We start from the raw sequence: 15,022 nt of genomic DNA on the forward strand, positions 1-15,022 counted from the left end.
ATGTTTGAACTGGGCTATATCGGGCTTTTATTACCTTGTTTGTAAGCACGATTACACAAAAACTCCAGATGGGATAACCAGGGAACTTGGTGGGAACAAGGATTTTGGTGTGATTTCAGATCAGGGGACAGATGCAGTATTTTCCTTAATTTTGCACAATGGATCTTGATGAGAGAAATCTTTGAATCCCACCTTGTAATGTGTATTTCACAGGTTCCACACACTTTTCAGTATGAGAGTGTCTGCCCCTGCATGTGTTGTTTTCTTTCTGAGCCACAATCTTCTCTGCTTAAGCTTTTAAAAAATTAGGACGATGGACTGCAACCCATGATACTCCTCTGTCTCCCTGGTAACAGTATCAGGGATGACTCCTCCACACACAGACAGACAAATATTCATGTGAGCACAGACACACACTCACGGTTCAGCCCTCTTACCGTCTGAGGTGTGAGATTATGTGCGAGCTAGGCCTGTTTACCTCCCACCTGACGACGTTATTCTGCTGCGTTTAACACAACAGGGTTTAATTGAATGAATATAGGCTCCCGTCTTCTCCTCTTCGTAGAGTTCCCCTCTGCCGTGTGCTTTCAAATCACTGTTTCAATCACTGCAAACCAGATTTGTAACTTAAACTTTGTCATAAACAGAGCAGAGGTAGATTTTCAGATGTAAATCAATTAGATCAGAGAGAGAATCTTCTAATTACAGCTCATATCAGATGAGTCAGTCACACCTCCTACACATGTCTATCTATGTATCTATGTATCTATGTATCTGTGTATCTTTGTATCTATGTCTCTATGTATCTTCATATCTATGTATCTATGTATCTATGTATCTATCTATCTACCTACCTATCTGTGTATCTATGTATCTATGTATCTTCGTACCTATGTATCTTCGTATCTATCTATCTATCTATCTATCTATCTATCTATCTATCTATCTATCTATCTATCTATCTATCTATCTATCTATCTATCTATCTATCTACCTACCTATCTGTGTATCTATGTATATGTATCTTCGTTTCTATCTATCTATCTATCTATCTATCTATCTATCTATCTATCTATCTATCTATCTATCTATATATATATCTATCTATCTATTAGCATACTGTATACAAATATACATATAGCACAGTCAGATATACAGTAACAATGTGTCTTAACTTGAATTGGAGCTGATCTCTGTTGCCAGTTTTTGTAATCCTGACTATTTATAGTCTTTATCTCTGGATTGTGAAAACTGACCTGATCGAGTCGGGGGAGAGAAAACTAAACAAGTTCAAACTGAGCTCAATGTTTTTTCCCCGATAACAAGCATCTGCAGTGTAAAAAATCAAGTAGATAGCCAAGCCAATGGGACCGACTCCAACTGAAGTCCAAATAAACTTTCAAATTTCTTGTCCAAACCCGGCCTGATTAGTCAGAACCCCAATTTATGATCATGGCTTTATCAAATGGTTATCTGTTAATGCAGATTAATAATATCTCTGCAACTATTGGACTGAAGACCATGAAGCCACCTGTCATCTCCCTCCCTGCTGCTCCGTAGAGTTTTTCAATCAGCTCCTTGTCTCTCAGATGTGAAATGGACACGGTGAGCTGTGAAAACTCGCCTCCCTGGACGCACATCACAGGAGAAAAACCACAGAAACCTGGCAGAGATAAGGCTCCTGTCCCTTCTCGCTCCCTCTCTCTATTTCTTTCTTTCTATCCTCTGTCTTCCTTTGCTAAGAAATACAAATTTGGCTAATATCTTCTAATTCTTGACAGAACCATGTAACTGAGGGAACAATGAGTAGGTGGTGTTGTTGTCCAGTGATGATTGTGTGTATGTGTGTGTGTGTGTCTATGTGTGTGTGTGTGTGTGTGTGTGTGTGTGTGTGTATGTGTGTGTGTGTGTGTGAGTGTGCGATGAGAGAGAGAGAGAAAGATGATAATGCTGATTGCGATTTCCTCTACGAACAACCTAAGACGCAGTAATCAGTCATTTTTGTGCTATTTAAAACCGGGTATTGTAATGAGAAAGCAAAGCTGAATCTAATCTGTGCTCCATTGTTCAGCTTAAAGATTCCCTCAGCAACCTGATGACCTAAACATATATTTGCCAATGCGTGTGTCAGTCTTTTGTTTCCCAATCATTGACGAATCACTGAATCTGCCTTTTGGACACAGACCGTGATGTCCGAGGGACGAGGCCTCAATGTGCTTCAGATTAGGTGCTGGTGAGATCCCATCACATGAGGTATGAAAGTAAGGAGGATTTGATCAACTTTCTCGGCTCAGGCTTCACAAAAACTACATCTGTCACATTTCATAAACATCACCGACTGCTAATTATGGGCAACTTCAAATGGGCTGTACTGGGATTGTGCGCCATTATCCTCATTTGTACAATTCCTGTGTCTGAGAGTTGGGTCTCTTAATTGGATCTGAATTAATCTATAGAGAACTTTATAGCCCTCAATAGAGTTGATAAATCCCCATAAATAAGTCCTCAGATCCAGATTTTGACCCTAGGACATTTTTGATAATGTAAAAAAAACCTTTTGACAGGCCTTTGTCCGAATCAATGCCACAAGTTAATGGGTTCATCTTTGGACCATCATTTCTATGTTGTCCTATTGACAAACAAACCATCTAACCAGCAGTCAAGGGTAAAAACACAACTTTCTTGGTGAATCACCAGATTCTGTAGTTTAGAGTAAGTTTCCTCACAAGATCCTCATGCAAATGTCAATGTTTAGGCTTTTGTCTCTAATTCCTCGGTTGATCTGATCAATGGGAATCGCTGCAGGTGAGAAATCATAAAACATCTCTGTTGGTACTAAACAAATAAAGATGGTGGTGGTGGGGAAACAATACATCTTACGCCCAGGGGCCCTATCATTGTGTAATCTGTTCATGGTCCACATGCGCTCAGAAATGAACATAAAGTCTTTCAGGCCCTATACAGATGGTATTTGAGCTTCTCAGCCAAGTACAACGAGGATTTGGTGTTCTCTATCAGGGTTGTGTCATCTCTCCACTGCCCTTGAGAAAATGAGCATGTTGATAGAAAACAACCTGAACTTTCCCTTGTTTTGATTTTCGGTTTTTGGCTCGATTGACATTTCTTAAAAAAAAGTGCAACATATTTTCACAACCCAGTGTGGAAGGAATTATGTCTGCACCGGTCAGAAACTGGAAAAGCTGTCAGGGCTTGACAGCTCTGTTTTTGGCTCTGGGGACCAGCAAACAAATCAAAACCAGTCTCGCGGACCGGGGCTGTAAGTGTATTAACTCTAAACTGAGATAAGTCAAACCGTTCCGTGCCAAGATTCAGTCCAGTGAATGATGGATGATTACACAACGGACAAAAGTGAACCTCTACCTGGAAGAGGTGATACACAGACATGTCGAACTGTAAATAGCTGTTGGACGATGATAATGACCCTGGAGTGCGATACGGCCAGACAGCTGTTAAAAGCGGAGATGCAGCAATACGTTGTTAAGAGGTCCTTAGAGCTGATAAGGCTTCAACAATGATGTGGAGATGAACGTCTCTCTGCTGCTCCTCAGAATCAGATCCGAAGTCCGAAGTGACTCGACTCCAGTCGCTCTCGTTTCCTGTTACACTGATCGAATTTTTCCAAATCCCCTTGGTTATTCTAAAAATAGAGAGAAGCAGTGTGCAATAAATCTATGTTTAGCTATGTGAGCTCCATGGTTGTCAGGCTGGTGGTCCACTAACTTAATAACTTATTTCTATCAGCAAGCGCAAGTGTTTGGTGCAAATTAACAGATGTCCTAGAATGTACAAATGTTAGCTTAACTTGTGCTAGGTGTTTAGTTCTAAATGGCAAATGTTAGCATGCTAAATGTAGCGTGGTAAAAAATTAAACCTGCTGCTAAACACTCACCTGTATTGTCACTGTCAGAATGTTAGGATGGTGGCGTTAGCATTCAACCTAAGAGCTACTTCTGATTTTAGGCTTATAGAGATGCTAGCATGGCTGCTAACTCACACAAAGTACTCACGCCATGCTACTGAAAGCTAAAAATAAAAAGCAGATGTGGCGGGTCAACACCAGGACTTACAGGGGTGGAGGTAAAGCACAGCACAGTCGAGCAGAATCAAATCTGCACGACAAAAACTGTAATTATATTCTATCAGCAAACTTTTTTAGACAAAACTAAATCATTAGAAGCTGAATACTTATCAGAAGTTATAAATTTGACTGAACTTGGTCCAGGTGGACAATGACCCAGAGTTGAGGCTTTAACCTCCTTCGTCTGTTGCCCGACTCCTCTTGCTACCGCAGGCTGTTGTTGGTAAAATCCATCTGTTTACCTTATTTACCAGGTTAAATATGGGCTGCTGGGTCAAACTGTCTGACCTTTAGAGCGGGAGAATCTCCACCAGCCCCGGAGGTGCAGTTCAGGAGCCGGTATCTGATCTGAGATCTCTCCTTTCGCAGGGGAAGAAGAAATGAGAATTTCTCTTTTGGTTCTCACTAAAGCTTGGTGTTTTTATTGCATTACAAAGACAAACTAACACACTGATGGAATCTGGCAGACACAGCTGCTGCCTGTTGCAGCCCATTTGCCCTATAAATATCACACGCTTTCAAGCTGTGATCCAGCTACCCATTCCAGGAGCAAATATTCGATTTTTGGTTTTGGATAGACAAACAATAATAAATCCAACCACTTTGTACGTGCAAGCTGGATACTATTTTCAGAAAAGCGATGACTTAGTGTGTGTTTGTGTGTCTGTGTGTGTGTGTGTGTGTGTGTGTGTGTGTGTCGACAGGGCCAGAGCATGGGGTGATGAGGACTCTCCTCTTCTGACTTCAATGCAGGTGACCAGTGATGGCCACAGCATCACCTCAACAGTAAGTCAATAATCCAAACTCTGTTATATATTTTTTTAAAAAGGTCCCAGTTTATACAAAATAATGTCTTTATCATTGTCCCCAACGCAAATCCTAGGTATAAGGATTTCATATGGCATGAGTAGATTCTAAATAAGTAAGGAATTTCAAAGTACTTATACTGACTAAGCTGTATTTATATATTTTTCTTACTGCAGTTTGTTGGATGACATAATAAACACGGGACAACAACAACAGGAACAGCAGCAGGAATTCCTGAGCTCACTGGAGACGATCGTGCTCGCCATCTTTCTCTCCATCGTTATTATCATGACGGTGTTTGGCAACCTGCTGGTAATGGTGGCGCTCTGCAAGGACAGACATCTACGGTGAACCCATTGGCTTTTCACTAACACTGTCTCAGAATAAAAAACAGACACGTGTTGTACTGGCGGATCTGGTCGGGCGTGATATTAAGTTTCAAGTCACATTGCAATAGTTTCTGGGTCTAAGTAAGACAGACTGATCAGTGGACAGATCGAGCGACAGCAGCTTTAAAGTCGAGACTTTCAAGATGTGATCCATGATGCTCTACACCGTGAACTGATCATTTGAACCGTGACTTGTATGGATATGTTCTAACTTGTCTCCTCCGGCTCTCAGGAAGAAGAAGACCAACTACTTCATCGTGTCGCTGGCGTTCGCCGACTTGCTGGTGGCGCTGGTTGTGATGCCCTTTGCTGCCATCGAGTTGACCACCGGCGAGTGGCGGTACGGAGAGATCTTCTGCCTCGTCCGAACGTCCCTGGACGTCTTTTTAACCACAGCATCCATCCTGCACCTGTGCTGCATTGCACTCGACAGGTTTGTGAGAGACGACGAAGGATTTGAACCTTTTCATGGGCTTTGATAAATTACCCTGTGTTTCAGAGATGCATATCAGACCCTGAGAGGCAAACCTGAGTTTGTGTGTGTGTGTCTGTCTATGTGTGTATTATTCCAGGTATTACGCTATCTGCTGCCAGCCACTGGTCTATAGACACAAGATGACGCCAGTGAGAGTGGCAGTAATGCTCGGCCTCTGCTGGCTCATCCCCACGTTTATCTCCTTCTTACCCATCATGCAGAGCTGGAACGCCATCGGCATCGAGGAGATTGTAAGTCCTTAAGATCAGGCGCCACGGAGGCGGGAAGGCAGTGAACAGTAATGAGCTTAAAGATGTATTCTTATTAAAAAAATTACATTACAGTCCTGCATCAACGAAACATATAATGTGTTTTGACAAAGTTTCCCAGTGAAGAGTTCATATACCTCCCTGAAACGCCCTAAAGAGAGAGATGTTCTTTCCGTGGGGGCGAATGCAGCTGAAACCTCTCCAGCCTAATATTCTCTATTTCTAATAACGTCTCCAATCCCTCGAAACAATGACACGGTAATGCAGTGATCACAAAACAATCCCATTCCCCCGTGGAGGCTCCCTCGCTGCGAGCGCAGGCGGCACTTCAACAAGCATTTTCTGCTGGTTTGGATATGTTTTGGCGTGAGGTTATTTCAGAGCCGCCTTGAAATGAGCGGCAGGACTCCCCGAGGCAGGCGGCGACTAGATGAATTTATTCAGCCACGCTTAATGAAATACACGGCTCTTTCAGTCAGGCCGCATCCAAACAATGATAGTTTTTCTTCTTTTTTTTATCGCTGCCTTCGAGTGATATGTCACAGACAAAATTGCAAGGGAATTGAAATGAGTTACGTGCGCACATTAAGGCGATAGGTTTCAGTTCGTTGTTTTATATTAGTATTGTTTGTCTTAAAAATATTCCAACCGCACTTTAGTTTTGCCCCAAAAAGGAATTGTTTGAAACTGACACTTCTTCACACTGAAGCTGCCGCAAAGCCACAAGAAGTGAGCAACCAATTGTGACCTTAACGGCTCTGGCTTGTAGAAAGAAAGTCCTAATGCTTAAAATTGTACCTATCTCTGAGTTTGGAGAATGCTTTAATACCCATAAATCATAAATGATGTTCTGTTTGTTCTATTTTTGTGTCTGTCTCTCTTCTTCGTCCAGATTGAGGAGAGGCAGGTCTTGACGGGCGGCTCCAACGACACCAGCTGTGTGTTCCTGGTCAACCAGCCCTACGCCCTGATCTGCTCTGCTGTGGCCTTCTACGTCCCGTTGGCCCTCATGGTTCTGGCCTACCAGCGGATCTACGTCACGGCCATGAGCCACGCACGGCAGATCGAGACGCTGCAGCGTGCCGGCTCGGCCCCCATCACCGGGATGATCCCAGTCATCACCGTGAGGCCCTCCACTTCCTCGGATCCCTCAGAGCACTGCCGTCTTCGGACAGCAATGGTGTCCTCCTCTTTGGAGCAGGCTCCCATAGCGAACAGCCGCATGCGCGTTGAGACCAAGGCGGCAAAGACCCTGGCAATTATAATGGGCTGTTTCTGCCTATGCTGGGCGCCGTTCTTCATCACCAACGTGGTAGACCCCTTCATTCATTACTCAGTGCCCTGGCAGCTGTGGACAGCCTGGCTGTGGCTCGGGTACATCAACTCAGGATTGAACCCGTTCCTGTACGCCTTCCTGAACCGGGCGTTTCGGAGGGCGTTCCTGGTGATCCTCTGCTGCGGGGACGAGCGGTACTCACGGCAGGGAAGCTACTCCTACCGACAAACCCGTAGACCGTGCACGCCCACGTCGGTCAACGGCACATCTATGGCACTGAGGTAAAGTCACAACCATATTTGCACCGGTTTCTGTGAAGGTTTGCTTCATCGTTCTGCCAATGCAATGAAGCCAGTGAGGCAGATGTGTTTTCCTAGTCATGGTTCAAGTTTTATTTGGGTTTGGCACGATCATCTTAATATTTTGACTTTGCACGGTTGGCCTGTTGAAACAGAAGACCCAGCATGTTTCCTGCTAAGAGCGGATCTGTAATGTTATTGTCACAATAAGGGGAAAAGACATTTTGTTGTACTGATGACAAACCACTTTATATACCTTTCTTTTAAAAGATCAGCTCGTGAACAAGGCTAATTTTTCTCCCCCTGCAAAGAGAGATGGATGTCACGTACCTTCCTATCACGGTCAGCTAGGTGCCAATGGGCTGTCTCTTTTCTTTGTATTTAATTTGTCTGTCTAGACAACAGATTTGACCTTTATCTGTTCCTTGTTTCCAGTTCGACACCATAAACATTGGACCAAAAGAGCTGCTGCATGTGTCACTACAGGGAGACACACTGTTTACATTCCTGATTGGATCAATGTGTCAATTGAGATCAGATTTTTCTTTCAAGACATTTAAAATAGTAAAACTATTTAGCTGATTTGTTTCCAGCGACCTCACATCAGGATGCGTCAGTACAGACAGGAAGAGAAAACATCACGCCTTGGTGCAGCCATCATCTTATATGAATGAAGCAATTCTTTTTTATTTAGGCCATGTTTCCTACCCTTAAGAGTAAATAATGGATGTGGACATGCTGTGTCTCATCTAGAAATAATATTCATCATCAAAGCAGCGGCGGTGCTTTGCATATTGAGTAAATAAAGCCAAAGCTGTAACCTGCAGTTTGACTTCATGCAACATGTTTTTCAAAAATATCTAGATTGTTTTTTAACTTTATTATAACTATAAACCTTCATCGTAATAAGGAACAGCTGCAGCTGGAGGAAGACATGAGGCAGCTCTTGATATTTAACTCAGCAGTTCATCTTCTCTTCAGAATAAAAGCAGTGACTTGAATCCAAAGTATTCATCATATTTTATTAAGGCCTTTGTTATGTTAAGTAATGAATATTGAAATATGTTTCAGTGGTAGCATGTATTTTTCATTGTGTATCTAGATGAAGCTACTCGAGCAATGCCAGTGTGTTGGTTCCCCAAGTAGACTGTATATAAAGATGGACGACACATACACTCTTGGTTGCCCCCTGGTGGCTGGCTGCAGCATCTACCTCGCCTCCTCCATGTTAGCAGATGGGACATGGGCCAAAGTTTGTCTTGGTTTTATCAGTTTTGTTATTATGCTGTAAAAACAGGGTGACACGTCATGATTGACAGGGATACTTCTATACAAACAGTACATGGTGCTTCGATACAGACATCAAGCGTGTTGGATTGAAAAAATGTTGCTGTCAAAGTTATGAATCATCTTAAGTTGTTATTCTGAGCGTCGAGTCATCTGAGGTGTTGAACGAGTAGAAAAGTTCTGGTGGAATACATCGAATTTTTCCAAATTTGTACAGATTGGCATATTTAATGGAATTCTAATGTATTAATATCCCATAATAGTCCAACAGTCTTTTCTCCGTTAAAGTGGGTTAATGATGGTGCTTTCGCTGATGCTTGTGTTTGTGCTCCTTCGAGTGCGGAGGATGATGGAGGAGGTGACCTGCTTGCGTCTGCACTGTTTAACTTTAACACAAGTACTCCGCCTCCGGATAGAAACAATAACGATCACACACACACAAACACACTCACACACACACACACACACACACACACAGGCACACACACACAAATACACACACACACACACACACACAGCTGATAATTTATTTCATACAGAATATACACAGGCTGAGGGATGTGAGTGAGACTGTGGTGTGATAAATTGTGATTGTCTCACACCTTTGTGTACAACACACACAGTGGGAATATATACAAACATATAAACGCAGACTTTAATGCTTAATGTGCACCATTCTCTTCTTCTTTAGCCGTTACTTCTGTGGTGTTAGGTCTGTGCATGTGTGTGTCTGCGCGAAGGGGTTTCAGTGATGTGTTTTGCAGTCTGTGTGCATTTTTCGGGGACTTCCTGTCTGTGTGTGTAGGAAACAGAAAGACAAACAGTCTTAGCTCCGATCAGATATCCTGTCTCGAAATCTGTTGGACAGAAAACAGATTCACACGATCATCTTACGACTGAAAAAAATGGAATGACTGGAGGAATCCTGTCGAATTGTTTCTGTCAGGGAGCTCCGGCTGCGTCGAGACCATGTCTGTGGGCAGGTGGCGTGTGTGTGTGTGTGTGTGTGTGTGTGTACGAGTGTTGTTATTGTGTTTTTTATGGAAGATACAACAAAGTGTCTTCTACATTTGTACAACTTGGCTCTGAAAAAGGAATATTTGTTTATAATGTCTGTAACTAAATTCAGAACAGCAGAAAATCTGCAGTTTACTGCTGCTTCTCCAAATGTTAGTTTAAAAAGATCCTCCTTAATATCTCGTTCAGCTGTAAATAATGGAGGCAAAATGTCTCTTCCTCAAGTCAACCAATTTTTTGCCACTTCAAATTTGTAGCCAGTACAATTTGCAAACATTTGCAAACAAACAAATTAATTTATAGAGATGGAATGATTGAAAGATTCATAATAATAATATTATTGTCCTGACAACACAGACACACGCACAAACACACGCACACACACAGTTGCAGTGGATAGTAGACACTTGTTTGTGATTAGAGTCAAAACAAAGAGCTTGTGTTGTGCCCACTGTTGAAGGAGGAAGAAACTGAAGCATCTCAAACAGGTTCAAGCTGTTGAGTAAATACAGTGGCACCGTCCCGTGTGTCCTTGTGTTGCTACAGACAGGAGATGCTCTGTTCTACCGTGTTCTGTCTGAAAGCTAATGGCCACATGAATCGGATGGTGTGCAGCCGACTCCTCGGAGATGAACAACACTTTTGTCAACACAATCTCAAACACTTACAGGAGTGTGGGGTATTGAATAAAAACCAAAACCAAGACATCATGTTCACTGTTGGTAGTGAAGCTTAACTTATGAAACTCATGCGTCACAGTCATGAATTCACAGATTTTTCTTCATTCCTAAGTATTTAAATTAAAAATGATCATTATAAGAAACTTCTATTTAATTATACAGCCCTTTTCTTCTTGGAGATAAGATTTAAAAGATACCAGAAAAGAAAGGACAAAAGTAACGGAGCCATAAGATCCATCTCCCTTAAGCCAAGGTCCAGATGTCATAATTGAGGAATAGTTTGGGATTTTGGAAAATATGTTTCTTCACTTTATTACCGAGAGTTAGACCAGAAGACTGATGAACGAGGAGGATTAACATTTAGAATGAAGACATACGAGAAGAATCAATCTTTTGAATCTAATTCTCAGCCAGAAAGTGAATAGATTAACAGAATGTAAACATCCAGCTCCCGATAAACACGTCCTTTCTAATAAATCTCAGGCAGTGATTGAACTCTCTCTCTCTCTCTTCATTATTAACCCAGTCATCTGAAACCTTGACTTTAGAGTCTCACGAGTTTAATCTCCTCTCTGCTCGTCTGTACATTCTCTGTGGTTATCTCAGCTCTGTCACGTCCACTTCTTTCCAAGCAGCTGACATCAGGACCCAAACCAGCGTGGGCAGGACGTGTGAGGTTCAGCCCAAAAATAAAAAGCACTGGAGTGAGTTGAGCGAGAGTGAAAGGTGCTATTTAAGTGGGCTTAATGTGCACAAATCACATTCTGGATCAAACATGAGCAGGCTACCTTGTACGGGCAAAAAAATGAACAATAAAAGGTTGAACTTTGGAAAAGCGGTGAACCTATAGTTCTTATATTAAAAAAACCTTTCCAATAACAAGCCATAACTCTGAATGTCAAACTCTTCCTGTAGCAGTTTATCAGGTTCAGTGGGATCTGTCCTGGTTTCACTTTCATCACGCGTCCGGTTGAATTCCTTGAATACAGCCGAGCGGCGGTCGCTGTTATCAGTCACTGGGCCTGTTTGTGTGATTCTGGCAGCCAAGCCAAAGCAAAGTTATCTGTGTGTGAATATTGTTTTTATTACAGTTTGAACGTTTGGATGATTGAGATAAGATAAAAACGTTCGGCTCCATGTGGGGAAGTGATGTCGAGGAAAATGATATGAATCATAATAATTACATTGATTGTTGGGCTGCACTAAAGGGTCACTCCAGAATATTATGGGCAGAGCTTTGTGTTTTGTTTTGTTTTTATCAGTTCTCAGAATTTGTTTTAGAGAAATACAATACACTAAATCAGTTTAGCAACCCTCTGATATACTAGTGAGACTTTTTGCACCTGTGTGGATGTGAAGCAGAACACCGGTGGAAACATGTTTTATTGACCAGACACTTGGTTTAGACAGACAGGCGGGAGAAGTGTAAACACTCCAGGTTGTGATTTATTATGAGACCTGTATGATTTATTATTGTTTGATTGAACCCTGAAATTCTCCAGCTGCTCCTCTCTCCTCGCTCTATTTCTTTTTTTTTACTTCATCTCTTATTTCTTTGATTCTTTTTTGTTGAACATTGACTTGAAAGGTTTGTCTTGTTCTATAATCACATTTAATTTCTCTTAACTTCTAATATGCTACTTATCAATGTTGATTATTACTATTACCTCTTTTTTATAGACCGCTAAAAACGCAAAAAAATAAGCAGGAGAATAAAGCATGAAAGTCTGTTATATCTAAATAATAAGCAAGATATTCAAATAATCCAAAACCCAGACCGATTGGTTCCTGTTCCACTTTTCGTTGTGGACATCAGCTGCTGTCGTGCCACTTCCTCCTCAGTTTCCTGAACTCTTCTGTGATTCTAAATGAAACTGTCCCTCGGTCTCTTCATCTCTCTGTGGCCTCGCTTCTCTGTGATTGGAAACTTGTTTCCTCTGTGACAAATTGAACCGGAGAAAGGACCCACCTGGGCAGATCAGCTCCATGAAATTCAGTTAAGGCGGCAGTCTATTTTCTGAGAGGGCTTTGTGTCTTCTCTGTAAATAGGATTTTGGGGCAGTGAGGAGCTTCTGGGTGTCACTTCACCGACTTGAAACTCAGCCTCAAAATAAGAGCTAGATTAGTTCTAAAACAGCCTTTATCCTACATTATCATTCTCTGTGTTATAGTTACAACCTGTAAATGTCCTGGCAAAATGGAAGACAACAAGATAGAAAAGAAAGAGCATCCTTTTCCTGCTAGTAGATGAACTAAAGTACAGTGGTAACAATAGACAGGAAATAGAGATTGTTTTCCAAAGGAGGAAAACGAATCGTGAAGATGGTTCCTCATTCAGGAATCCAATTATTTCTATTCAGAGCTTGAGGCTAAAATGTTCAATTGTACACAACAAATGTTAAATGACTAATATAGGGCAACATGACTGTCATGTATCTGGGATAAAGAATTAAAAAAATATGGAAAATAAGGCACATACAGGAGTTGATCTCACAGAATCGTCAAAAGAAAGTGATCGTGGGCCTGATCTCCTGCAGGACTTCACCTCAGATGACTGTCGGCCCGATAGAGAGAAGGAGCTGGGAAATAAGTCCTAACTTTATTTCTGTGCTGAAACATTTCGATTGAACTTTTGTATCAGATCTCCTGCCAGGCCTCCTCTGATGGGGCTTCCGAGGACTCTGTGCTATCGCAGCTTCCCATCGCTCCTCGAGCTCAGGCTTCGCTCGGCACCACCAAAGACTGGTTTACTGTGCCTTGTTTTTCCAGTTCTTGTCACGAACAACACATCGTGTGATTGCGTCTAGAAACAGATACTGGAAAAGTTGCTTTCTTTGACGACGCATCTCCACTTCCTCTCTTCCACTTTCCAGAGATGAAGCCAAAATATCCCAGATACGAGCGCCCACATCATTTGGGGAAACAGTCTGATCAGTAACGAGTGTGGAGCGGAGTGAGGTCGTACATATATATTTATATTTGACGTAAAAGAAGAATAAATGAGCCTTTACATGGAGAAGGTGGGGTTTATGACCTATTCTGCAGCCAGCCACCAGGGGGCGATCGAGACACTTTGGCTTCACTTTCGGGGAGCCGTCACGTCGTCCATCTTTGTATAAAATCTATGGTCAATAACTGACAATAACCTGTTTTATTTCTTTTTTACATGAGCTGCCAATTCTCTGGAGTATCAATCTCTTGCTATTGATAAACCCTTATGTTTTCACATTATTTCCTGTCGTTTTGTTTCTATCATATTTTCATTCCTGTCATTTTTGTTGCCCTGGTTCATAAACCTGCTGGGAACAGAATGACGGCCGTCCAGTATATGTAACAGGAGCAGTTTGTGTGCGTTAGAGGTGTGTTTGTGTACATGTAGTATGTGTGACTTGTGTCACCGGACTCCCATATGTCACTGGAGAGCATATGTCCAACTTTACAACAGTGCAATTGAGTTCCAGTGGCCAATGCAGAAATCTCTAGTCAATCTTTAACCGCTGACCTCGCCGTCGCTTCGGGTGAATCACATACTTCACATTTCTCCGTCTGCACAAAGAAGAGGAAAGTGAAGGTCTCCCGCCTGATACCGAAGATAGACGGGCTCAGTCTAAATCTGACCTGAGCGCGGGCGCTGAGCGTGTGTACATTGTGCAGAGATGATATTAAATTCGGGGATGAGGTTCAGGCGTTCTTAGGATTTGTTTGTTTCATTTACTTCCATTGTTCTGATCATCATGTGTTTTTACTTTAAATTCCCTCTGCAGAGCAACTTTCCCCCAAAGGAGCGATGAGGATTTAATTCAGTTCAATTCGGTTAAATCGTTTCTTTGGGAACTGTTCAGAGGTTGAGTTCTCAGTTAGAGCTTCAGTAGCCTCTCCCCGCACGGCAGGCATTAAATACGACTTTACTGCCCCGTGTTTCTGCATGCATGGGTGTGTGTGTGTGTGTGTGTGTGTGTGTGTGTGTGTGTGTGTGTGTGTGTGTGTGTGTGTGTGTGTGTGTGTGTGTGTGTGTGTGTGTGTGTGTGTGTGTTTGAAATCTTGTAAAACGTACAGTTATATAAATCGGTAAAGAAGTTCTTCTAGGAATCTCCACATATAAGGACATGTGAAAAAATTAGATTCAAGGTGATGACCTCTGTGACTAAACTGCTGCTTTTGAGTCCAGATAAAACCTTTGAGTGGAATTGGGTCACATGTCTAAATAGATTCCCCTCTGATATCCCACTAAAAGTTAAATCTGATTTCCTGAGTGGTTCGACGAGCTGCACAATGTGTCCGTTTGTCACCTGAGGTCAAAAGTTCAGTGTGTTAGATTTAGCCGAATGTTATTTACTGGGAGAAATTTAATATAAAATAATCCTTGTGATGTTTTCAATAGTGTGTTTTGAGCATTTTGAGCGTGTTAGCATAGCATGTAGCCT

General features: G+C 42.1%; 1 protein-coding gene across 1 annotated transcript in view; it reads left to right on the plus strand.

Annotated features, from left to right (window-relative positions):
* LOC128424828 (5-hydroxytryptamine receptor 4) overlaps nt 1-15,022 on the plus strand; it is a 30,032-nt gene that overhangs the window by 5,925 nt on the left and 9,085 nt on the right. The window contains exons 2-6 of the mRNA XM_053411235.1: nt 4,804-4,885; nt 5,083-5,253; nt 5,528-5,728; nt 5,868-6,021; nt 6,932-7,596. Coding sequence (XP_053267210.1) covers nt 4,863-4,885; nt 5,083-5,253; nt 5,528-5,728; nt 5,868-6,021; nt 6,932-7,596 — 1,214 coding nt within the window. The 5' untranslated portion in view covers nt 4,804-4,862. The remainder of the gene's footprint in view (nt 1-4,803; nt 4,886-5,082; nt 5,254-5,527; nt 5,729-5,867; nt 6,022-6,931; nt 7,597-15,022) is intronic.

The sequence above is a fragment of the Pleuronectes platessa genome, chromosome 19 (genome assembly GCF_947347685.1).
Source record: "Pleuronectes platessa chromosome 19, fPlePla1.1, whole genome shotgun sequence".
Classification (NCBI taxonomy): domain Eukaryota; kingdom Metazoa; phylum Chordata; class Actinopteri; order Pleuronectiformes; family Pleuronectidae; genus Pleuronectes; species Pleuronectes platessa.